General features: G+C 36.9%; 3 protein-coding genes across 7 annotated transcripts; all 3 read left to right on the top strand.

Annotated features, from left to right (window-relative positions):
• The first annotated feature begins 7,528 nt into the window (after positions 1–7,528).
• LOC147524483 (transcription factor bHLH94-like) lies at positions 7,529–10,671 on the top strand. Its single transcript, XM_086603421.1, has 3 exons — positions 7,529–8,344; positions 9,201–9,599; positions 10,170–10,671. The coding sequence occupies exons 1-3, from the start codon at positions 7,946–7,948 to the stop codon at positions 10,263–10,265; spliced, it is 894 nt and encodes a 297-aa protein (XP_086459547.1). The 5' UTR covers positions 7,529–7,945; the 3' UTR covers positions 10,266–10,671.
• Positions 10,672–11,480: 809 nt separating this feature from the next.
• LOC147524484 (F-box only protein) lies at positions 11,481–16,554 on the top strand. 2 transcript variants are annotated; one of them, XM_086603468.1, is made up of 3 exons: positions 11,481–11,694; positions 15,953–16,085; positions 16,180–16,554. In XM_086603468.1, the coding sequence occupies exons 1-2, from the start codon at positions 11,537–11,539 to the stop codon at positions 16,071–16,073; spliced, it is 279 nt and encodes a 92-aa protein (XP_086459594.1). In that variant the 5' UTR covers positions 11,481–11,536; the 3' UTR covers positions 16,074–16,085; positions 16,180–16,554. The 2 variants fall into 2 exon arrangements, with proteins under 2 accessions (XP_086459594.1, XP_086459587.1); XM_086603461.1 differs by lacking the exon at positions 16,180–16,554 and having other exon boundaries at positions 11,482–11,694; positions 15,953–16,142.
• Positions 16,555–17,341: 787 nt separating this feature from the next.
• Positions 17,342–21,169, top strand: LOC147524485 (cinnamoyl-CoA reductase-like SNL6). Of its 4 annotated transcripts, none has more exons than XM_086603433.1 (5): positions 17,342–17,729; positions 17,830–17,987; positions 18,093–18,281; positions 19,410–19,747; positions 20,749–21,169. In XM_086603433.1, the coding sequence occupies exons 1-5, from the start codon at positions 17,600–17,602 to the stop codon at positions 20,822–20,824; spliced, it is 891 nt and encodes a 296-aa protein (XP_086459559.1). In that variant the 5' UTR covers positions 17,342–17,599; the 3' UTR covers positions 20,825–21,169. The 4 variants fall into 4 exon arrangements, with proteins under 4 accessions (XP_086459559.1, XP_086459566.1, XP_086459571.1 ...); XM_086603440.1 differs by lacking the exon at positions 20,749–21,169 and adding an exon at positions 19,805–19,869; XM_086603445.1 differs by lacking the exon at positions 20,749–21,169 and adding an exon at positions 19,823–19,869 and having other exon boundaries at positions 17,464–17,729.
• Positions 21,170–25,662: the final 4,493 nt, after the last annotated feature.

Genomic DNA, 25,662 nt, shown 5'->3' on the forward strand with positions numbered 1-25,662 from the left:
CTAACGTCATTGGAATAATAACAATAATATAATTAAAACAAGACATTAGACTATATGGAAGAAGAAAGTTGGACGCTTTAATAATGGAGGCTACAAAACCCTAATTCTAACCCTAAAAATAAACTAATGTTGGATAATACAATGGATACTTAGACTTGAAGTTAACCACTACTTTTATAGAGAAAAAGTAGGGTTTTACATGTTATGGTCGAAATTCTATCTCTCCATATGCTCATGGGCTTCCAAATCACACTAGGGTCCAATACATAGAATTTAACTTAAGCCAAATCTATAGTGTATTATTGTTGTGCCCATTTTGTCAATTTATACTAGTCCAATTGGATCTCGGTCTAGACCATTAGAAAGATATTTCCCAGACCATCGTTGGGATATAAAATGGACCTCAATCAGAGCTTTGAGTCGAAAGATATACCCATTTGAAGTTCTATTAACTTTTCAGCGCGCAGTTTTCTATTCCGGGTTGACTTTCGCTTGGCTCTTCTGACTTGGGTTTTTGGAGAACTTTTTGTCCATAAATCTTGGCCTTTATCTATGTTTTTACCTAGCAATTAATTTAGCTTCTTTTCACGTACAAATGACATCATTTCAACACTTATTTAACTCCAAAGCCTGAAATACATAAAAGCAAATGTACAATGATAAATTTACATTATTATAAACATAATTGGCCTAAATGAAGTACTATTAAGGGGTTTAAACTACAATTTTAGGTGCTTATCAGGTAGTCCGCCAACTCCCACGTGCTATTAGAGATGAGGGACTTCATCTCATCTTGCATAGCAAGCTCCCACTTGCTCGCATCACTAGCATCCAATGCTTCATCATAGCACTGGGGCTCACCACTATCAGTAAGCTAAGTAGCAAGTAATTCACATAGGTGGAAAGAGAATATCTCGTACTCGATATAGGTGGCCTGGATGTCTTCCTTGGGGCACGAGAGGGAGATGGACTCGGTGGTGTAGTATCCTCATCATCATTTGAGTCACTACTACTATCATCCTCTGACTGTGGAGCTTCTACTATACCACAACTTACTTCAAAGACTTCCAACTCAACATATTATGTGCCACTGTTTGTAACCAGTTCTTTAGGTTATGCTTGATTTTTGTCCTTGGACATCACCCTCTCATTAGACACATCTCTACTACAAATGATTTTCAGATTATGATCATCCCAAAAGTGATATCCAAAATTATCACCGCCATATCTCTTGAAGGTACACTTTAGTGACTTAGCATCAAGCTTGCTTCTTGCTTGGTCACTAATGTGGACATAGGACACACAACCAAACACCTTCAAATAGAAAAGGTTCACATCCTTCCCGCTCCACATTTCCTCTGGAATTTTTAAATCGAAAGGTACTGACGGTCTTCTATTGACCAGGTAAGTTATTGTGCTAACACTCTTTGCCTAGAACTACTTGGGCCTGCTCATGTACACATACACCTAACTCTCTCTGTCAGTGTTCTATTCATCCGCTTTGCAACCCCATTCTGTTGAGGCGTCCCTGGCAAAATATTTTCCATCTTGATGCTATTAACAACACAGTACTTCTTCCACCCTGAATCATCATACTCTCTACCATTATCATATCTCAACTTCTTTACTTTCAAGATTGTCTCATTCTCAACCATGACCTTCCAAGTCTTGAACACACCATCCTAGTATGGTCATTAATGAAAGTCATATAATATAACTTTACACCAAATGAAAAGACATTAGCTGGCCCCCGGACATAAGTATGAATCAACTCAAGCTTGGTAGCTTTTGAGACAATGGCCCATCTTCCATGTAGAGAGTACCATCCTTCTTGCCATTTGCAACAACTATCAAAACATTTTTTTTTGTTTTTTTTCTGCTTTTAAATACACAATTCTCATATAAGTCAATTTCAGTCGACTGTAACATAGAAAGCTTACTAGAGAAGTGAAGGATTTGCATTCCTTTCTCACTCATATGACCAACTCTGTGGTGCCAAACATTTAGATCCTCTTTGCCATATGCCACGACAATAGACTCATAACCATGTGAGGTCATATTCCAGTTTGAATGTAGAGAGTACCATCCTTCTTGCCATTTGCAACAACTATCAAAACATTTTTTTTTTTGTTTTTTTTTTTTAAAAGCTAGGGGTTAAGGAGACCCCAACCTTTTAATTGAATTAAAACTTAGTCCACAAGTACATTTTTCCTACTTTATCCTCTCTGATCATATTACATAGTTTTTTATCCAGCAGAGGGCTAAAGTACACTATTTGTTCTTCATTATAGTTACACATCTTAGACAAGTAGTTTGCGACTTTGTTTCCTTCTCTATAAACATGCTTGTATTTCACTTGTTCGAACTCATTCATAACTTCTCGGATATGTGTGCTGCTACCACATTTCCACAGTACTAATCTTTGAACAACTTGTAATAAGTCATAACCAGAGATTCCAATCAAGAAATAAAATCAGGTTTTGTGGTACACTAAATCACTTTATCGCTATCTAAGGTTGATGCCTTCCTTGTTGCTGCATTCGCTCCAAATTTGGCTTCTCATCTTGTGTGTGTTAGCCTCCACTTCGTAAGCTTAGACATAGCTCGTTTCCATCTAGACCTTATGCTCCATGGTGCATTATCCCTATTGAGACTATGCACCACTACATTTGAGTCACATTCTATCCAAATAAAAAGCCAATTGTTATGTACTGCGTGCTCTCTCCACTGCCAGTAGAATTGGCCAGTATTCAGCGTCATAATTAGTTGTTATACTAAGCCCTTGAGCCAAAACTCCAACCGCCTTATTTGAACTATCCCTAAAGATTACTCCAGCGCCACTACTACCCAGGTTTCCAATTAAAGAACTGTTAGTGTTAGCCTTAATATACTCCTTACTTGCATGCAAAAAAACAAATCCTTCACTTGCCAATTCCCCCACAGATATCAAATTCTTCCTCAAATATGGGATGTGTCTAACATCCCTCAATAACCATGATAAGCCATTCATCTTGACATGCACGTCAGTCTTGCCGACAATGTCACAAGGTTGGTCATCACTGAGAAAGATCGTTCCAAGGTCACCTTCGGTGTAGTTCTTAAGTAACTCTCGATGTGAGGTAGCATGAAAAGATGCGCCAGAATCTAATACCCAAGACTCTTTCTTATGCTCCATCGAACATATTAAGGATCTACTATCTCAAAATTAGTTTCTTGATTCTTTTTCTTTTTCATGTTCTTGTTCTTCTTGATGTATTATTTCTTGGTGTTGAGCAATTGCTACTATAGTGGCCAGGCTTACCACAATTGTAGCATGTAACTTCACTTATATCTCAAGGATTATGTTCAATACTTTGCAATCGGGGAGGGGGCTTGAGATTTCGATTTCCCCTTCCTATTTCTTGTACCACGACTCTTGTTATAGTATTTTCCTCTACTTTCAGTGCTCAATGCCGACCCTGAAGTTGAAGGAATATTTTTTCTTCGGATTTCCTCGGTTAGTATCATACTAACAAAAAAATTTAACTTCAACTTGGTCATTCGCGCAAAACCACTGATAGCCGCCATAGTCATTTTGCAACTTGGAGGCAATTGCCCAAGTATCGCCAAAGCTAGCACCTCATCGCTAAATATAATCTCAACCGACTCCAATTGATTCTTAGCTTGGTTGAATTCATTTAAGTATTCCTTGAAGGAGGTTCCCTCCGACATTATTATGCTAAAGAGCTTGGTGATTAAATAGAGTTTGTATGTAGCCAAGAGTTGTTCATGCATGGTAGCAAGTGCCTCCATGAGAGACTTTGTCGTTTTCTCGATTTTAATATTGAAGACCACTAACTTCAAAAGACTCAATCAAATTGTGCACAATGCCTTTCTATCTTGCTAATCTCATATGCCTTGCAAAATCTCTTCAAGCTTCTCACTTATCAAAGTTTCTATCAAATCATTTTGATAGAATATGAGTTCAATTTGCATCAAACCTCTCTATCTTGTAAGTTGCTTTATCTATCGGTCGTCATGACTCCCACTTGAACCAAACGACAGTGGAGAGCTTTTCTCTTAGGAATTTCTACAAACACTTAGTTTGCAATACAAGTTTGGTAGAAATCCTCTCAAATGAATTAAATCAAACACCTTGTGTGCAATAATAAAAGTGAAGTCTTTTCCTCAAAACACTGCACCTTGTATGAATTGATTCAAATAATATTATGCTCTGATACCACTTGTTATGAGATTTACACTAGGAGATCGTCACCTCAACTTAGGTACTTTCAACCCAAATGACTTCACTTGGAGATCACACCAAGGAAGTCACCCACCCAAGACTTTGGTAGTTATCACAACAAACACAATAGAGCAATAATTGTGTTATTCATTTATCCACAAGCAATTAATAGTAAGTAATAAATATGATAGTAAATGCAAAGAGACATAAAAATTTAAAGCAGTTCGGTAAATGTTATGTTTGTTCTGATAAATACTCAAAAAGTATATTTTAATCCTCAATTATACCCCTTGTTAGTCCCAATTAGTGCACTAATTACGTTTGTAAGTTAGGTTTTGTGATTTTACAGGTGAAAAATAGATAATTGCAAAATATTGGAGTTAAAAGGGTAAAAATGAGCTATTTGGAGCATTAAAGATCACGTGAAGCTCATGGACTATCATAGAGATGATCTAATGTTTATAAACTTATGAAAATATGGGACTTGGACTTGTTTTAAAGCTTATTTGGCAGCCCAAGGCATTGGACTCATTGATTTGATCAAAACCCGTAAAGATGGATCGGACATATTTGGAAACCAAGTTAGATGCTTGAATTTCTCTGGCAGATATTGCAATGTCATATACCATAGCATAGAGCTAATTGCGATGATCTTTTTGATAGGTCACACATCTCAAACGGACTTATAGTTCAAAATTTATATGGAGTTTACAAGATTTGCATCCGACGGTAGATGACAAAGGCTTGGGAGCATGCGTCCAGATGCACAGAAGCAGTAAAAATCCAATTTTTTAGTCGCTCAAAGGACTAATGCGTCTGGGACAAACAGATCGTGCATCTAGGATGCGTGACCGATATTTTTGAAAATAGAAATTGTAATTGGAAGGAGGTCATCATAGAATAGGAAATTGGTCCCAAAAGCCCATGTTTGAGATGCTTCTAGAGTTCATTATTGTAAGAACCGTTATTTCAGAATACAAATTTCTACAAACCGCGAAAACCCACGCGCAGCGGAATTAATGGGGTTCACGGTTTTGGATAGGAAAACATACCTATAAATCCGGCTTCTTGATAACTCTGAGAATCCAATAACTATGAATCCAAATCAACAATCAACCCCTTGATCTTCTGTTATATTCCTTTCAATAGATTGGACGTTGTGTGGGAAACGATCTACCAACCCCCTTTTTTCTCACAAAGCAAGATCCAATTTTGGATCTATCTTTCCTTGCCTCTCTTTTCAATCTAGTGAATAGTAATTTTGGCCAAGAGAAAAGGGATTCTATTTATAGGCTACAACAGGGACCATGAGGAGAAATTAGGGTTGGGCCTCCTGACGGGCTTGGGTTTCCCATGTTCGCCCAAAACACACGACCCAAGTCCGTCAACAAATGGCTTATTCCACTAAAGGTCATTGTTGCACTACCACCCTAATCTCAAATTACGTGTCAGCGTTTATGAGCTCCATATTATATGCTCATTGATCTCCCCGTGTTTAAGATATTGAATGTCTGTTGATTAAGTCAAGTTACTGACAACTATATTAATCAACTTCTTATGGCCTTGAGTAGTACCACTCAACCTCATTATCATGTCGGAATAAATCCACCTGCAGGGTTTACATGACAATCTTTTTGAGCTCCTCAAGGGGACATCATCAACCCGACTTCCTGTAGGTCACAGATTCCTTCTATAATCAACAGCACACCTTACATACAATGTCATTACCCAATCTATCGAGTTTATGGATTCACAAATGAATCTCACTCATTGATGATTTAAAACAATGTACAATGCACGTAAGTGCCCGTTATTATATCCGGATTAGGAGGATAAGCATCTATAATAATAGAGGCGTTTGTTCTCTTATATAGTCAGTATAAAGATAAACAACCTCACTTGGTCTTGTTCAATACACACAAAGTGTACTAATGTAATTCTATAGTCAAGATAGACTAATACCAGATTATACTACAACCGTACCAATGGTTTGTCCAAATCTATCTAGGTTGTGAACGATTACTTATACTTTATAAGGTACTGATGATATGATATTCTGTGTGTTCACACCATATCATCTACAACATAAAGTATTAGACACATGCATATAACTAATAACATATATAATATGCATAATATTTGCCCATATGATTCTCATTCAAAATATAAAGAATTAGAGTTAATACAAAAGTAATGCTTTTAGTATATAACCTTATCAATCTCCTAACCCAATATAAAGAGCACCTTAGTGCAAGTTGTAAACATCTCATGCATTCTTCTTAGTCTCTAGAACTTGAGCCAAAAAAAAGTTAATAATAAAATTTTCGGTTTTCACTAACCTAGTCTTCATAAATTAATCTCCTTAAATTAGCCTTCTTCTTCTTCTTCTTGTTCATAATCTATGGAAGGCTAGTCTTCTCCTTCAAGGGAGGAAATTAAGCCAATGTTTAGTGTTTTATGATTCTTTTGGTTCATGGTGTTCTCCAATTAGATTAATTCTTATGTTTTGATTAGTTAATAATTACATTGCCCAGACCATGGGATAAGAGTATAGAATAGGGTTTTTCTTTAGGGGAATTTTGACTTAACCAACCCCCCACCCCCATTTTAAAAATCATTTTAGTTCTCTCCCCCCCACTCCCCACTTTGTCAAATATGTGTGTACAGATGTTGGTATTTTACATATTGACCATTTTGCCTTTTCTGGAAAAAAAAAACAAAACAAACCATTTTTTTTTTTTTTTTTTAAGAAAAAACAAATTATGTTTGAGGTTTACTATTAATTAGTGTAAACCCCCCAAACATCAATATGCTATTTGTATAAACCCCGACCCTAAAATTTTCAGTTAAACAGTAAACGAAGAAGAAAAATGAGGTAAGGAAGAAGATGAAACGTGAGATGTTGCTATGAGTCACTTTTAGCAGTACAAATGATAACCAAACCGGCTAAACCGCCATGAAGCTGCCTAGATGTGTTAACACACATAGTGGATTCTTCAGGCAAATTTCTAAGTTGTACTTTTTCTCATGTTTATCCAGAGACTAACAGTTGCCAATCATCTTGCAATACTGTCCTTCATATTGTATAGACTTTGCATTTTGGACCTCCTATAGATAGAGAATTATATAATTTCATATAGAGGAAACATTTTGGTTGATTAATTCTGGTGGGGTCAGTTTAATCCTAGCTTAATATTTTTTTTAAAAAAAAACATATATATAATTGCATTCATTTTTATTTAAAATGACTAGAATGCCCTTCTTAGTTGCTAAAACAAACCTAAAAATTTAGGTTTACGATCTGTGGCAGAATAAAAAAAGGGACTAGAAATTGATTCCTTCCTCAAGATGACTGCTTTGCGAAGAAAGGAATGGGAATAAGGGTCTTTAGCACAGTTCCATGTTAATTAATTGATGCCCGTTACTAGGAAAGGCATGCCATACTTCAATCCAAGAGTAGCTCCTACATAACAGCTAGGATATTTGTGTCGACCAAAAAAACAAAGGATATTATTTGTTTGTAGGTTTATCAACTATATATATACTTTTATATAGATTTGGGTCCAGTTTGCCAGTATTGAAAGGGATGTATGAAGTTTAGCTAATGGGTAGAGAGGTGCGTCCGCCTTTTCATTTTACTCACTCCCTGAAAATCCTGAAAGCACAAGTCCTTTACACTACTACTCTTATCTTTAGCTCCACCTCCTTGGCTTCAGATAGATGTTACTAGAAGCATTAGTGCCTCATGATTTCAGCAACTTCAACATGCATGAAAATGTATGCTCCTCTCAACATTCCATCCACGACCACAATGGCGGGTTCCTACTTCCTAACGATGCATCTTTTGCCAACTTGAGACCATTGGATCTCCATGGGCCCTTGGACCCTTCATCTTCAATGCCGTCAAGGCGCTTCAAATCTACGATAGCCTCGGATGCAGCATCAAATCGTTCGACTCGAGGTCGAAAGAGGTCTAGAAGACCAAGAGTGTGCAAGAACAAGGAGGAAGCAGAAACTCAAAGAATGACACACATTAATGTGGAGAGAAATCGTCGGAAGCAGATGAATGAGTACCTTGCTATTTTGCGGTCACTAATGCCGGAATCATACACACATAGGGTATGACTTCTTTCCTTTTTCGTTCAATGGTGTATATATATATATACTAGAATTTCATTTTTAAAGTTTTCTGAAAGAATATTTGAATGTTTCTGGTACAATGAATGTTAGGCTGAATTTATTTGTTAAAATGTTCATAAGAATATGAAAAGCCTAAAGCTACATTGTACTAAATTTTTGAGCATTTGAGCTTGTTTAAATCATTAAAACGGGAAACTAGGACATACCCTTTTCTTGATATGTTAATCTCCAGAACATAGGTATGCAATTATATTTTTGTAGGATAGGCTTAAAGTGTTCTATAAGCGATAGAATCTAGTCTAGAAGGTGTAGGTGTTCCCAGTATTGGAGCTATGGAAGGATTAAAATGTGCTATATTACTTAAATGTAGTGAGTTAAACCATATATATATAACTGTAAAATATATTCTTATCATTTATCAACAAGAGAAACAGTGAAACATATATTTATATATTTTTTTTTCAAGAAGTTGCTTGTTTTAGTGAGAATTTGGTGAGGATTGACTTTGAGGCCTTTGTATCAATTAGAAATACACACCAGTATCATTAGTTATCATTCTTACTATGGACCAAATGATAACAATAATGCGAATCATAGGGGCCGTACAACCATGACATTGATGACGATGAGCATTCAGATAGTACCTAAGAGTGGTACCATTATTATGTATTAATTAAGAAGGGTCTATTAAGAATTTCTCATCATTTTTAATTTGCAGCCTTTCGTTCATTAGTAGTACTTTCTCCATGCACCCTAGAAGTTCAAACTACACTAACAGTTGTTTTACTGCTTTGATCAAATCAGTTTTAATTTTGTTTTTCATGGTTGTATGTAGGGTGACCAAGCCTCTATTGTAGGTGGTGCTATAGAGTATGTAAAGGAACTTGAGCAACTTGTGCAATCCCTGGAAGCCGAAAATCGCATACTAAAACAAAAAGAAGGAACTGATGAAAGCTCAAACAACTTCTTTCCTCCCCCTTTCTCTCAATTTTTCACTTGCCCTCAGTTTTCTTGGTGTCAGGTCCCTGGTGATAACCCCTTAGAAAGTAGGACTGCTATTGCTGATATTCAAGTCACAGTAGTCGAATCTCACGCTAATCTTAGAATCCTATCGAGAAGGAGACCTCGGCAGCTTTTCAAGATAATTGCTGGATTTCATACTCTTCAGCTCACCATCCTCCACCTTAATGTGACCACCTTAGACTCACTGGTGTTATACTCTTTCAGTGTCAAGGTACGTACTCATTTTCGTCCATACAACATTGTTCTCATATTTTCTCCTTTCATTTTCTAGTCTAGGACATGTATACTTTTATTTTTATAGTTGTCAAATTTTATTTATATACCATCCATACTCTTCCTATGACTATACTTTTCACCTTAGCCAACAAATTTTTTAACCAACATGTTTTTTTTCTTTTTCTTTTTATTTTTCAATTAAGTCTTAAAAAAGAGAAACCATTTCAATCCTAATTTTCAATACAAAACTGAGACATAATTTCATGCAGGATATTTAGTTAGTCTTACTGAATATAGTTTGATGAGGGTCATTTTGCATCATGAAGGGAGGCAAATATGGTTTTGAGCATCAAACAGAACAAAATGTTGGTTGGTTGTGGTGTGCTAAAAAATGTGCAATCAAGTTTTGACATTTAAAAGGTGCAAGACTCGAAAGTAGTTCACGTAAAAGTGCCATTGCATTATTATTTTTTTGTCATTATTCCTGATCCTAACGTAACGTATACAAATTATTTTTCCAAAATGTGATAATACAATAGAGATTGACCTGAATATTGTGATGCAGATAGAGGAAGGATGCTATCTAAACTCAGTAGACGACATAGCCAATGCAGTGCATCACATGGTTAGAATAATTGAGGAGGAAGCTGACTTAGCCTGAGCAAGACAGAACACTGTAAAGTGCCATTGGATTTGGAGCCAAACTACAAAAATGTTTGCTACCCTACTTGTTTGTTTTCGACTTTGAAGCTCACAAGATTTTGAGGTTGAAATGACTCCATTTTGCTTTCTTTGGATGTATATACCCTTTGTTCTTTTTTGCACTTGAGATGTAGGCTGTCACGGGCTTTCAAATGTTTGTCCATGTCTGATCTTGGGCTTTGATTGCAAGTCTCAAGACAAACAGATGCCGTCTGGAATATGAAACCTTGTCGGATACCTCTGATGGAAAAATGAAAACAAAATGGCTGTGAAGGTGAAAAAAGCAACGAGAAAAAAATTGAATGCATGTGAAATGAATGACCATGTGACAAAGAGAGAAACCGATTGGTGTTTTCCTTTATTTATTTATTTTTTTCTGGGTTGTTCCGTAATTATAAATTGCCGTAAGTTAGCTTTCGACATAATTTATACTTTGACGGAGTAAGCCGAAAAAGGCCAAATTGCTTAAAAGGCATGGCATTTGCAGGAACAGCGAGTGGTACCAGTAGGAAATCACCAACCATCCCACTCCTTTCTTGGTGTGTGTGAAAAACAAAGTTGAAAGTATAATAGCCATCAAAATGCATTTAGCTCTCTCAGTTTCACAAAATACAAATTAGACTTATGTCCTGAGTAGTTTGAGTTACTTCTTGAATTGCTTTTCGTCACACTTCCGTGTCGTTAAAAATGTCTTCAAAAGCCTTGAAAAAGTTTACATGGTAGAGCAACAACATCAATAAATCACCCACCCACAGTTAAAGGTGAAATCGAACTAAACGAGCCGAGCTTTACTATGTTTAAGTTCGGCTGGTTTATTACACGAGGTTTTAAATTGAGTTCAAGCTCGGCTCATATACTTAAACGAGCGAGCTCGAGCCGAGCCCGAATAGCTTAGTTATTTTACACTATAAAGATGTTATTTGAGCTAAACGAGCCGAGCTTCATCAAATTCATTTGTTACGCGAGCTTTAATTTGAGTTCGAACTCGGCTCATACAGTTAAACAAAAGAACTCGAGCCAAAGCTTAAACGAGCGGAGTCCAAGCCAAACCTGAGCCGCTGCTCAAATTCCACCTTTATCGACCAGTATGGTGGTCAACGCTAAAACGACTAAAGGTGGACCGAGTTCAAAATGGGCCAGGGCCGAAAGCTGAAAGGCCCAAAAGTTAAAATGAGCTAGGCTTTGGCCTTTTTGGGTGGAAGCAGTGAGAGTGGGAGAAAAGACGGTCGCATGGAAAAGGTTGAGAAAGAGGAAGAACTTAACAGAAAAATTGAAAATAAATTGTGCCAACGCTGCAAACAAACGTACGACATTTCATGCAACAGCCAATCTTCATGCAGATTTCATCCTTCCTTTTTCGTTTCAAGGCGCCACGATGACCAGAAAAGGTACTCCTCTCTTTCATTTCATTCTTTTATTAGAGAAAAGACGTTTTTTCGAAATTAACTTCACTTTTTTCAGTGCTGTTGTCAACAAGAAGAGTCCTAAGTCATGTCTGGTCAAGTTAGCTGGCCTAAAACATTAAAGGATGTTTTTCCATACTAACTTTACTGTTGCCAGTGTTTTTTAAATTGGTGAACCAGAAGACTCCCAAGTCATGTTTGGTCAAGCTATATCCATTTATTCAAGATTTCCTGGCCTATAATAGAACGTGTTCCGTGAAAGAGTTCCTGTAGATGCGTCAGTTCAAGTAAAGGGGTGTAATAGTAGCATCAAGATGTCACCTGTAGGATTTAGAAGTGTATACCATGTACTTCGTGGGATATTAAATGGCCAAAGAAGTGGAAACATTTGGGTGATTTGTTTATATTCAATACAAATTTTGTGATTTGCAACATGTTGTTGCTAAGGGTTAGACATATAAGTAATTCCAATACTAAGGATGTATGGTAAGCTGGACACATTGGTACTATTGTTGAGAGCCAGAGATTTGGATAGGAAGCAATGGAGTGGTGTTTGCTGATAAGAACTTTGGTATAAACAAGTTCAAGCTAAGAATCAGGTGGTGGTTGTTTTGAAGGAGCTTTGTCACTACAACTACTTAAATCATCTCTTGATTCTTGAGAAGCTTATTACGGATTGTAGATGGTACCCACTACCCACCTACTGCAAAATCTAGTCAAGATTAATCCTGATGGAACTTCTAATGGAAATCCTGGCGCAGTTGGTATTGTCATTGATTTTAGGGTTAGCAATGGAATACAGTATAGGCCTTCAAGTTAGAGTGAGTGTTCTTTCAGAGTTTTAGGCTGTTGCTGTGAGAGTTGAATGCGATACAAAACAAGGTTGGGTCAATCCATGGATTTGATTTGACTCCTATGTAGTGCACATTTTCTATTGGGGTTATTTTCAGTGATATTGGAGGATAGATGTTGCTTGCTTTAGGGCCTAAAAGATACATTGAGTTTACTTTGTTGGGCTGTGTTTTTGGGAATTTAATGGGGCTGCAGCACAAGGCTAGGTCAATCTATGTATTGAATCTGAGCCCTCTTTTCCAGTAGTCTTGGAAGGTACCTTGGATGATGGGAACTTGATAACTGTTGGCAATTGGTACTTGTAATCAGATTCTCATCTCTTATCCATAGAGAGAGTAACTTTTGAGCAGATTGCCCAGCTAACCTGCCTGGCTAGTCCTACCGATAGTGAGACTTTTGTTTGACTGCTTAGTGCTTACGTTTCTCCATAAGTTGGAGGACCCCCATATAGACTGGTAAAGACTCTAACTTCTTTAATCTTTTGTTTTTCTAAGGGTTTTCATACCCGGTGCTAAATGATGCTTTGTCATGATGGTTAAAGGAAACCACCTATATTGAGCAGGGAGAAAAACCCCAAGGAAGCCACCTAGTTTTCCTTCTCATGTATTACTATTCTTCTCAGTAGTAATAGAAATGATACATACGAGGACTAAATTCATAAAGAATGGTACTGGAGGTTTGGTCAATATTCAGTTGAAAATGATTGGTATTGAATGCTTTTTCGTTTCAGATACCAAGTATTTTTTCACATCTATAGTGGTTTACCATCAACTTCTTGATCTTTGCAAGCTGCACAATACTACATACTTTTTTTGAGATCAAGTTATGTTGATTGGTTAAAATAGCTCCTACAGTTGTAGTTTTTGTGTGTTGGACCTCTTTTCGGCATGCAGAATAAGTTGATGCGATCCTTAAACTGGGCAGGTAGAATAATTGAGGTTCCTCGTCGTTGCAACATTCACCTGGCATTGCTTGTATATCTTAAATAGGCAACACTTCTACCACCAAAGAACAAGATGGATTAGTTTTGGTGAGTGAAGAAGTGCAACATGTTAATGTTGAATTTCTACTGAAAAATTCAGGTAGAACGATCTCTTCATCTTGGATATTGTTAGCTCAATTCAAGTATGCTGATGAACTTCTAGGAATGGCGAACATTCTGGAACAGAAGCCTTTTCATTACGCTATTGACAGTCAAAAGATCATGAAGTGTGGTTTTGTTCATCCATTTACTAGCTACTTCTCAAATATTGTCAGTGCATGACCTTATTATTATGTTAGCTGGATAGCCAAATATTAGCTTTAGTGTTAAATTTTGTGTCCCAGTTCTTCCACTGTCTTTAAAGCCGTCGACCCCTTATTTTTTCAACTTAAACCAAATAAGGATAATAGCCTACCCCCAATTATCGAAAAAAAGAGAGAATAGCCTACCCCTCCTTCCACCTTTTGGATCAGAACCCTCCGGGATATATATATATGCAAGTGCATCTGTTTTTTCATGAGAGGATCAGAACCCTCCGGGATTATATATGCTAATGACAGTCGAAAGATCATCAATTGTGGTTTTGTTCATCCATTTCCTAGCTACTTTCAAATATTGTCAGTGCATGACCTTCTTATTATGTTAGCTGCATAGCCAAATATTAGCTTTAGTGTTAAATTTCGTGTCCCAGTTCTTCGATTGTCTTTAAAGCTGTCAACCCCGTCTTTTTTTCATCTTAAACCAAATAAGGAGAATAGCCTACCCCCTCCTTCCACCTTTCGGATCATGCAAGTGCATCTTCTTCTTCTTTTTTTCTTTTTTTTTATGGGAGAAAGTGTAATATCCTCATCCTTGTCTGACCAGGAGTATATATAGGCTCTTTCAGCAATGGTCAGGTGACTAGGCACGTGATAGCAAGTCGGTTAAAGTGACAGCTGGCATGTTCCCTAGCGACTTTCTATCAAGTGGTCCCTGCTGCCTTTGTAGTGCATCTGAAATACTACAACTCAGAAGTATTGTACTTTTGCTTCCATGATTGCTGTCCTCGCCAGGACATTTGGTGCTTTAGTCTATTCCTTACTGTGAAAATTGGAGTTCAGTTCACAATCGTGTTTGTGAGGGTAGGCATGATTGCATGATCATTTTGCCAATGATTACTATATATTGGAAAATAATTGTTGCGCACTTGCTTGTTATAGGTCAACTAAGGCTTCTCCAATTGACAACTTTTCACAATATATTATGTCAACCACACAACATTGCTCCCTAAGTTGAACATTCCTTCACATGTAATAGCTACATAACTGCTAATTGACGCTCTATCTCTTTTGCATTTGGGTTTGTTCTCCAGTTACTAGTGATCCTAGCCTCCTAGGTTTAGCTTTACACTTCTTGACAGTTTGAGGTGTTACAAAGTATTGGCTACTTGACATTTGGTACCAAAGCCAATCCACAGGTACTACAATATAGCATTACACACTTTCTATGATAAATTTTGGTTGCAATATAGTATTCAAGTATTTATGTGAACAGAACAATAAACTATTATGAAGAGTTGACGAATTAATTGTGAATCCTATAGGAGACGAGGTAGTAAGTGTCAAAAAGTATCTATAAAGTACTGAGTACCGGTGTCGGTTTCATATCTTGTCGATAGAATTACTTTCGGCTTACTGAATTATATGGGTGTCATAGAACCTATCCAGGTTGTGGAAGGGGTGACCTAGATGCTAGAGTGAAATGGTATTATGTATGGGCTTAGTACTGAGTTATTGAAATAAGAGACGATTCTATAGAATTGGCCGACTCAGACATCGACTTTGGAGGTTATTCAACCAAATGCTTGCACACTTGTCTTCGAACTCTACCCAATCCTTGGAGTCTGTATACCTACATGTGTCTGATACAACGATTGTTTTTATATATAGAAGTACTTGTAAATGGAACTTACCATTGTTGTATTTTATCTTTGAATACAATATTTTATCTTTCATTAATGTGCTAATATGAACTTTGCATCTTTGTGCTTTGATTAATATTCAGATATTCATCTCACCTGTTGACTTTTATTGTCCCATGTTCAAAGACTATAATTTTCTAACTTGAACATGGGATGACTGTCCCCTATACTTGTCGATAAAGTGTTAATACAGAATTGTTGGAGGCTAATCTGGCACATGACCATGTGCGGCAGAAATGATGAAAATATCTGTTACTTCATTATGCTTGGAATGGGTCTGAATTATGCATTAGTCGTAATCTCCTTTAACTGATGCCGACCTTATATTTAAATTTGTTCTGTTAAGATACTAGTACTTTGGTCACTTATCAGCTAGCAGAGCATTTGAGAACATCTGTCTTTATGACAAGGGTTGCTAACTGGTCTCTATTTTTGTTGGTGTTTCAAAGGTACTACGAACTCAGACCTGATGATCCTCCTTACACAGCCAAGTTCTTCGATTGTTGTGGAGCAGAAGACCCTAATGCAGCTGGCTGCACCACTGATTTTCACGTCTCTTATGATGATTAACATTCTCTACATGTAATTGTTACATATATAGCTTTATCTATAAATTGTAGCCCATCTTCAGACAAGTCATACTAATTGTTGGTTTTATCTAATGCCTCAATGGTAGCAAACGCCTAAAAATGAAGCTAAAAGGAGTTCCAAGTTAAAGATGCAGAATCTAGCTCTAGAATGGGAAACCAGCAAACCGCTCAACTGCCTGCTGAGTTTCACCAGAATAAATGGAAGTTGCCCCTAAGTGCCTGTATGTGCAGCTTAATAGCCCAATGGTTCAGAGCATCCAAAGTATCAGCTATTTGCGAGATGTATTAATGAGATCTATGCCTTTACTGGGAGTTCCACAGAATTATCTCAGCAAAAGATCTTTCGTGTTTAGTGTACATTTTGTGTTGATTTCTTATATAGGGCGAAGAGAGAAGGGGGACGAAAGATTAAAACTCGTGGTAACTAGTACACATTTTTTTATAATATATAGTTTCCATGAGGTTAATTACTATCGAGAGGAGGGTCGTAAAGACGGATTAACAGTGGATAATCTCACTAAGATCATTAGAATCAAGGGCTTTTAGCAAAATTAATAATCTAGAGAAATCGAAAATCCTACGCTGTCATCTGCTTCTCCTTCATGTCAGCCCTTCTTTCTAACAAATTACCCCCATCTCCATTTGTTTTATAAACATCTTTTTCATCAACTGTTCTAGTCTTGGGATATGTGTAAATTTAGTTCTTGCCTTTGTTCATCCGTCAACGTCTTTTCTAAAATTTGCTCCCTCTTAGAGTATATGCAAGTATGTATATATTTATTTATTTAGAATTAAGCTGCAGACCCTACTTGTTTACTAAGCAAGAGAACCTGAGGCATATGCCTCTACAATGTCATTCAATCTCTTATTTCTGTTTGAGTATTTGGGCAAGGCGTGGGTATGGATTCTGGAGGCTTTGTTTCTTCGTCCATGAGTGAATTTTCGGCAGAGTAGGTGATGCTGGCTTTTTTAAGATGCACTGTCAAATTTGGATTTCCGACTTCTAGTGCAGTCACCTTTTTTGCATGATTAAAAATTTCCATCTCTCAAACGTCAATTGTTGACGCACTTGTCCTTCCGGATTAAATCAAATCGTTATATCCTTCAAACAAGGCTTTTGGCAAATGGCAAGTTGTCATATCAAATAGTGTGTAAACATAGTGTGACACGTTAATTCGTGATGGACACTCGTGTTTTTTCGTTAAACACCAACAGCGATATAAGATCATTAACTCATTTAACTGCATCATATACGTGGAACACGAGTTGTCACAAATGATAGTAAGCAACATGGGTAGGTAAGCAGTTTCGAAAATCTACTAGAACTCTACACCATCCTTTTCTGTTTTATTTCCTTTTACTAACAACCACCTCCCAACCATCTACTATTCGTCACGCTCTTTGAATGCTGTTTCCTGTGCTAGCTTCCCTCTTTTAAGTACAAGTTCACTCAACTTTCCTATCTCTCATTTCAACATCTTCAACAACATCTTCCAACTATTTCTCATGGCACCAGCTCTCAATGAAACCTCAAGGAAGGTTTGTGTGATGGATGCATCGGGATATGTAGGTTCAAGCCTGGTAGAGCAGCTTATACTGAGAGGCTACACTGTTCATGCTGCTGCTCAAAATTATGGTTAGAACCATCATAACTTATTTCCGGTTTTTACCTCCTAATGTTTATCAATGTTTTCTTATATATTTATTTTCTTGTGTACGTGCGTATCACTATTTAGGAGATTTGCAGGTACTTCAAAGACTTATTGGTGACACGAAAAACTTGAAGATTTTTGAATCAGATCCCTTAGACTATCACAGTGTCATCGACGCCTTGAAGGGATGTTCAGCTTTGTTCTACTCTTTTGAACCTCCTCAAGGTCAACACATCATTGATGTATGTGAAGGAACCTAACCTCTTCTATTATTTCCTGCACTGTCGATTCCTTTAGGTGGGGCTCTTATATCAGTTGAATTAAAATGTAAAATGTTACGGATACAGGAATATATGGCGGATGAGGAGGTAAGAGCAGCGCATAACGTGTTGGAAGCGTGTGCGCAAACAGATACGATAGAGAAAGTTGTGTTCACGTCGTCGGCAACAGCGGTTATTTGGAGAGGAGACTGTGATTCGAAACAAGATTTCGATGAGAGAAACTGGAGCGACGTTAATTTCTGCCGAAAATTCAAGGTAATTTCCCTTACAGAAACTGGTTCACCATTTATTTTTCCTTTGGAAATTAATCAGATTCGATTGTGCAACTGTGCATGCTTATGATTTGGTGTCCCGTATTAAAGTGTCTATTACTCTATTGACCATTAGGAAATTCGCGCTGTTCTATTAATTTCTATTGATTTTTGGCATTGGTGAAGTTAGAGAATGAAATGAGCATTTAGAGCGAGTTATGTAACTTTAAAACGCGTACTGCCTATGTGACGACTTTGTCCCAATGGTTTTAAGAATCTTCAGTGCAAAACTGCAACGAGCTAAATGAGCTTTTCAGTGAAAATATAAAAGCTTCAATTTTTAAAGTGAAATGCAATTCTCACTTAAGTACCAAACTATTTTGTATGAAATTTTATATTAGACATCGATCACAACATTTTGCAATTGAAAGTTCATTTTGCTCTCAAAATTAGTCTTGTAATTCTTCAGCGAAAATTTTATTAAGCACTAGTCGAAAATTATTTTTTGAGAGCCCTTGGGTGGCATGATGTGGTTGACTTCTGTACTTGTGTATTCAGCTCCACCTTCATCCTAATTTGATTGATTTTGATCAATATTTAGTTGAAGCCTTGAAGGCATGCACCTTATACAAAAGGAGTAATACTATCCTAATTACGCAAAATTGGCAGAAAAGTGTCAATCTATCTAACAAAACAGAATGGTGTGGGGTCCAAAAAGTCTTATCAGACAGTTTAAAAAAAATTTCAACAAAATATGACATGGCGAATCCAAGTGACTTAGTGGCTTGTGCAATTTTGTTAAATCACTCAATATCTATCGGATCTATTTAGAAAGTCAACAATTACGATTGGGCTTAAACACTGGGCTAATCCATGTATTGTTGGGCCTCCAAATTTGACATGGTAGGCTTATAGATAATAGGAAATTGGACTGGCCTTGATTGGATTTTCTAGTGCTGAAGGCGCCACGAGTTGTTCACTGCCGTACAACATGGACAAACCCTAATATTTTAACAACCAGCATTATATATCCAAGGGCCTATGACATAATTCTCTGGAAAACGAAAAATACAACTACACCTCATATTTACAAAAAAATTAATACTACTGACACTGATGTTTTATGGGGCAGCTGTGGCATGCACTCTCTAAAACAGTAGCCGAGAAGACAGCATGGTCCCTAGCTATGGACAGAGGCGTACATATGGTTTCAATAAACGCAGGGTTGTTAGCTGGCCCAGATCTTTCAATCAAGAATCCTTACTTGAAAGGTGCGGCTCAAATGTACGAAGATGGAGTTTTGGTAACTGTTGATATTAAACAATTAATAGAGGCTCACATTTGCGTCTTCGAAGATATCTCTACTTTTGGACGTTATCTTTGCTTCAATCACGTTGTCAACCATCCAAAAGACGCTGCCAAATTTGCTCGGTCGTTGATGCCCTTGTCTGCCTCTTCTTTACCTCAAAGGTATGACCTTATAGTCCTTATACAACATCTTTTACGTATCTAGCTAATATTATGTAGCTTTGTTTTGAGTGCTAGAGGTAGACACTAGACCACTTTTAAGGGTCTGTTTGTTCTGGAAGAAATGCTAAGGAAAGGAAAAGAAAAGAGGTGTGGTTTACTTTTTTTATAGTTTTTTTTACTGTTTGTTTGCCCATGGAAAGAAAAAGTTGTTTTCAACAAAACTAGAAGAATAGAAATGGTTTTGAGTCTATGGTCCAGACTTAAAAATTTTAGAGAAAGAAAAGGAAAAAACAAAAATAGGCATAATTTGCTTTCATTTCCACAGTTTACCAAACAGACATAATTTTAAAATTATTTTCATTCTATTCTATTCCCTTCCATAGTAGACTACTTATTATTTTTTTTTTTTTCATTAGTTAAAATTTAACAAACAGACCCTAAATGTATTTTACATAAATTTTATTTTATTTTTTTAAATATTTAACATGCCAGATTCAGCATACAAACCGGTTTTTTTAACCAAAGATCTTTTTTTTATCAGAACTAACATTTGAAACGACCATATCTGTAAGTTTAGAAAATTAATTAAACCAAAGCTTAGTAGCAAGTAAAGTATACGTTAATTATGCATCAACATAAATTAAACCTATATTCTGAGATGTACTCTGAGATGTACCTCTCAGATCAATCAGCTTGTTGTGACTTTTTTTTTTTTCTTTTTTTTTTTCTTGTAGTATTATTATAATGGTTAGTTAGTGTTATCCCCACTAGATGGGCAATTAAGGTCTCCTCTCTAAATACACAAAAAAAACACGGTTAAACCTTTTTTTTTTTTTTTTGGTACTAGGGGAGAAATCCTAATTTCCCCATCCAGTAGGAGGAAATTCTAATCGGCTCATTTAGTGGAGGGGTAGTCAAAGTCTTTTTATTTTCTATGTTTACTATTATTAATATTATTATGGTTGGCATGCTGACGATTGTTTGCATTTTATATATACCAGCTTTGAAGACGAGAGAATTTTTCAACAGAGGATTAGTTGCAAGAAATTGGAGAAAGTGATGATGGATTTTAAGTGATGATGGACTTGCATCAGTGATGACAGCATAAAACATCTTGTAGTCTCGTAGGAATTGATTACTTAAATGTGATATAGCACACAAGTCAAGCACTTGTACATTCCATTATGTAAAGGAATTAATTGCAAATAGAGATAATTCACTTGCAATAATGGATAACTAGTTCATGAACTACTGGCGTGTTCTGATATTGGTGAGAAGTCAACTTATAATGGTTGGGGTGGGCTTGGAAATTTAGAAAAGAGTACGAGCATTAATTGTTCGAAGTTGACAAACACAGAGACAGCTGTGTCATTTAGCTGTACTTTGATCGTTAATAAAGATTGAAAAAGCGACATTCAAGGTTGTGCTTGTTTTCCCCGCAAATTTATAACATTTTCTGGGTGGGCTTTTTTACTAAAAAAGATTACGGAGTTTGTGACTCAAAATGTGTTTCACTGCTGCACCAAGAGCATCTACAAAAGGGTGTAAACAGTATAAAGTGTAAAATTTATATTTTTAAATTCAAAAAACTCTTTCCAAAAGAGATTGTTAACTATAGTTAATAAGTTAATAACTAATAGAATAAGTGGAGAATTTCCGATACAAGTTGTTAAAAGGCTCAGACGTCACTTGGAGTGATATATGACTTTAAAGTATGTCTGGAAGTGACGTCCCTCTTTAGTTCTTAAGTGTTGATTTCTAATTTTTAAACTTAGATGTTACTCTCTTTAAATCGAACTCAAACATAACTCTAAGTGATGTTCGAGTTTTAAATATATATATATTTTTAACATCTCTCCATTGGGAGCTATAAAGTGTGGTTATATACCCATAATACAATACTTCACTTTCTAAGTTGTGAGTAGGGGTGGGAATTTGGCCCTAACGACTCTAACCCGGCCCTGACCGACCCGATCCTAAGCCCTATAAAGCCCTCACAACTAAAGCCCTCATAGAGTTTAGGGGTAGGGCCGCCCGGCCGCCCTAATGCCTTCTAGGCGGTGGGGGCTAAGATTCTAAAACATAGGCCGACCCTAATTCAAACCCTCATTAGCCCGAATACTGCTTTTCACACTTTCACTATAAATACACATACCATAATTGTCCAACTCTTTTGTTAAATATTTTCAATTAAAATAATATTGTCCTTTGTAATTTATCATTTACACCCAAGAAGTTCTCAATAATTTGTCTTATATAACAAAAACTTGTTAACTTAATGTGTGTGAAGAACAATGAAAGCACTAAATTTAATAAAAAATAAGACTTTATTTCTTTTTTGATCATCAAGTCAAAGTCCATAACTTATTATTCTCAATTTCTTTTCTCACTTATTTCTTATAAATTATATTTTTATTCACATCCAAGCCAAGTCTAAAACTAAAGATTTCCTTCCACACCATTAAAGCAAAATATAGAGCAGACATTTGTAACATAGAAACCAAAAAACAACCTTTGTCAGAAAAATGACATTTGTAATCTCAAACCTTTCTCCATCACTTGTTCAAAAGCCAATATTTTCATTTCCATATACAAAGCTTGAATCACTTTTAAATTAGAAGAAAGGTAATATTATATTTGTTTGAATCTATTATAGAAATAATTTATGATATTACAAATAGTTTAACAACTTCCATGACCTTTAACCAAAACTATTATGTTTCTTCTTTATATCTATTACTTCTTCCTTTTAAAATGATAATATAATTATTTGTCTATGTATTTCAATTTAAAATGTAATTTTAGTGAGGTTTGAGTACAAGGGAAGAACAAATTCGAACTCTCGATGTACTTGATTCATTAGATTGTGGATGTGCATTTTAATTTTTGGACTTATATAGGATTATTACTAGATTGGTTAGACTTTGAGTTTGTAGATTATTGTACATTTTTGTAATATAAATGAGTTTTAAAACTGATGTAGTAAAAAAAAAAGAAAATATATAGGCCCGGCCCTAAAACCTTTAAAGAGGGCTTAGGGTAGGGTAAGGGCTTGAGGTTTAGACTTGTGACCCGGCCCGACCCGACCCTATGCTGACTTTAGGGCCGGGCCGACCCGGCCCTAATATTTGAAAGGCTTTAAATGTTTAGGGCCGGGCTAGCCCGACCCGGCCCATTGCCCACCCCTAGTTGTGAGTGCTTGCTATATTAATTAGTTCTATATATATTAAGAGCATGTCTTGGTCTTGGCGTGATGTATGGCTACACGACAATTCGACCACATATATTTTCCAACCCCGTGCCCACCTAAGGGAAGCGTTGGCCGGCGTGCAATTTCACATATGGCATTTCACATATTTTCATTCATCCCCAATTTATCGTATTTTCTATTCTTCTCAATTAGATTGCGCTACCAAATCTTCTCACCCCTTTCACCTCTTCTTAAATTCATGGTCAATCATTTACTTCTTTTACTCTCTAAAGTTTACAAAGAAGGAAGTAGAGCAAAAAGAGTGACAAAGAACCAACAACACTACACGGCTTGAATACGTTCGAACATTGAGGTTAGTTTATCATCCAATCATCAAGTCGATTTAATCTTTCCTCTTCTCTTTAAGGTACATTAGAATTTTTCATATTTAGGTCGTTTGTACTAAAAAAGTTTTCTTTATTTAGGGTAGGCCCTATAGTCCCTATGACGAATCGAATAAGGCTCGATGATGACGAAGAGTTTCTTAGAAGTCTATGTTTGAAAGTTTTGGGTATGATGAAAGTGATTCTCCGGATGTGGAATCAATCTGTTTTCCACGATGGAGAATGAAAATATTGACAAGATAGTGATAGCGATCTTCAAGAGTCCGATACATATAGGGCTTATATAGAAGACAAAGCAACATTTTTATCTATGCGGTTCAAGACCTCGGACGAGGCCTACACTATTTATAATGAGTATGCCAAATCGGTTGGCTTCGGTGTTCGTAAGGATGTTTATAGAATTCATCCAAATGGAGTTGCTATTAAGCCGGAGATTTGTGTGTTCATCCCAAGGTCAACGACATGCGGATAAACTCCAATCGATGACACCCAAAAGAACACCCGCACGGGCCACCAGGTTCAATTGTAAAGCCTGCATTGTTTGTTGTTTTGATTCAAGCAAAGTTTTGGACTGCGGAAAGAGTTTATTGGGGAACACACACATCCACTTATGCGGTATCCGAAGTTCAATGTTTCTTCGGTCACATAGAAATGTGAGTCGAGAAGCGTTGGAATTTGCTACGATGCCTAAATGATGTCGGTGTTCGTAAATGCCAAGTGATGGGTCACTATGCACATATAGCTGGAGGTTTCCTTAATGTTGGTTTTACGAAAAAAGACTTGTATAACAAAATGGGAAAAGAGAGGAGAAGTCGATGTATTGATGGCGACGCCAACACACTGCTTGCCAACTTAGAGGACAAGGTGAAGTTAGATCCTTTATTTCATTACAACTATGAGTTAAATGCGAGTGGGCAGTTGGCTGGGCTGTTTTGGGCGAATTCCACCTCCCGCCTGGATTACTGTAGCTTTGGTGATGTGTTGTTGTTTAATTCAACGTACAGGAGCAATCAGTACCAGATGCCGATCGTTGTGTTTGCTGGAATCAACAACCACCTACAAACTATAGTTTTTGGTTTTGCTCGATCATAAGTGAGTGAGTCGCGGCGACACTTATAAGTGGGTATTGAAATCATTTATTGACGAATATGTGGTGAACACCCTAAATCGGTCATTACCGATGGTGACGCGGCCGATTAAGTAAAAGCTTTGAAATCTATTCTTCCAGATGAAACACCGGGCCGTGCTTTGGCACGATTGAAAAAAAATTGCATCACCAATGTCAAAATCCCGGATTTGCAACAGAGTTCAAACTCTATTATGTTTATGAAATGTTCTCGGGAGAGTTCAAGAAAGGTGGAGACGACTAGTGGAAAAAATAAAGTTAGTCATAACACATGGGTGATGAAGGTACGTAAGAAACGGGCGAAAGGGCGTAATCGTATCTTCATGGTGAGTTCTTTGGCGGTTTGCGTATAAACCAACGTTATGAAGTCTATTAACTCGTTATAAGACATCATGTTAATCCGGGATGCATTTGTTTGAGCTATTTGGGAAAATGGAATTGGCAGTTGCAAATATCCGTCATCGAGAGCACGAAGAAGAGGTAAAGGATCGCGAACGAAGCCTTTCATTGGTAGCCACTTGATTGAATATGCAAAGCAAAGCAGAATCCATCTATACCGAGCTGCTTTTCTTGCTTTTATGAAGTAGTTCTGGGGAGGAATCGATGTACAATCGTAGAAGATAAACGTGATATGGGTGACAATATTCGTGTATACACCATCCGCGTCATCCGAACAGCAAAAAAGACGAGTGTGGAATACAACCTTTTAGAGCAGGATGCTAGATGTTCATGTGGGCTATTTCAGTCGTTTGGATTTCCATGTAGACATATCATTTCAGTTTACAAACACGAGGACCTTCGTGAAATACCCCAGAGCTGTTTTTTAAGGAGATGGACACGAGTTGCTAAATCTGTCATTCCAAATAACGATCCAAGTTTTTCTTCGCAGGCTGCTTCCATTATTCGTCACAGTGAGCTTATAGGGAAATGCAAGAAGATATGTTTGTGGGCCTCTCAAACAGCCAAAAACAGTGAAGTTTTTAAATCCATGTTATCATCTTTTTCTAGAGCTTTCAAGGCGGTCCACAAGTTCCCTTTGAAATGCCTTATATTCCACCGTAAAGTGGTACAATGGATGGCATTCCGTCTTCTAAAAGGCACCGCCGAGGTAGAGATGCCTTTCACCCCACCTAAAACCGCCCATCGCCCATTTGTTAATGATCCACCACACGTAAAATCGAAGGGTAGGCCGCGA

Source organism: Coptis chinensis, chromosome 1 (genome assembly GCF_015680905.1).
Source record: "Coptis chinensis isolate HL-2020 chromosome 1, ASM1568090v1, whole genome shotgun sequence".
NCBI classification, from domain to species: domain Eukaryota; kingdom Viridiplantae; phylum Streptophyta; class Magnoliopsida; order Ranunculales; family Ranunculaceae; genus Coptis; species Coptis chinensis.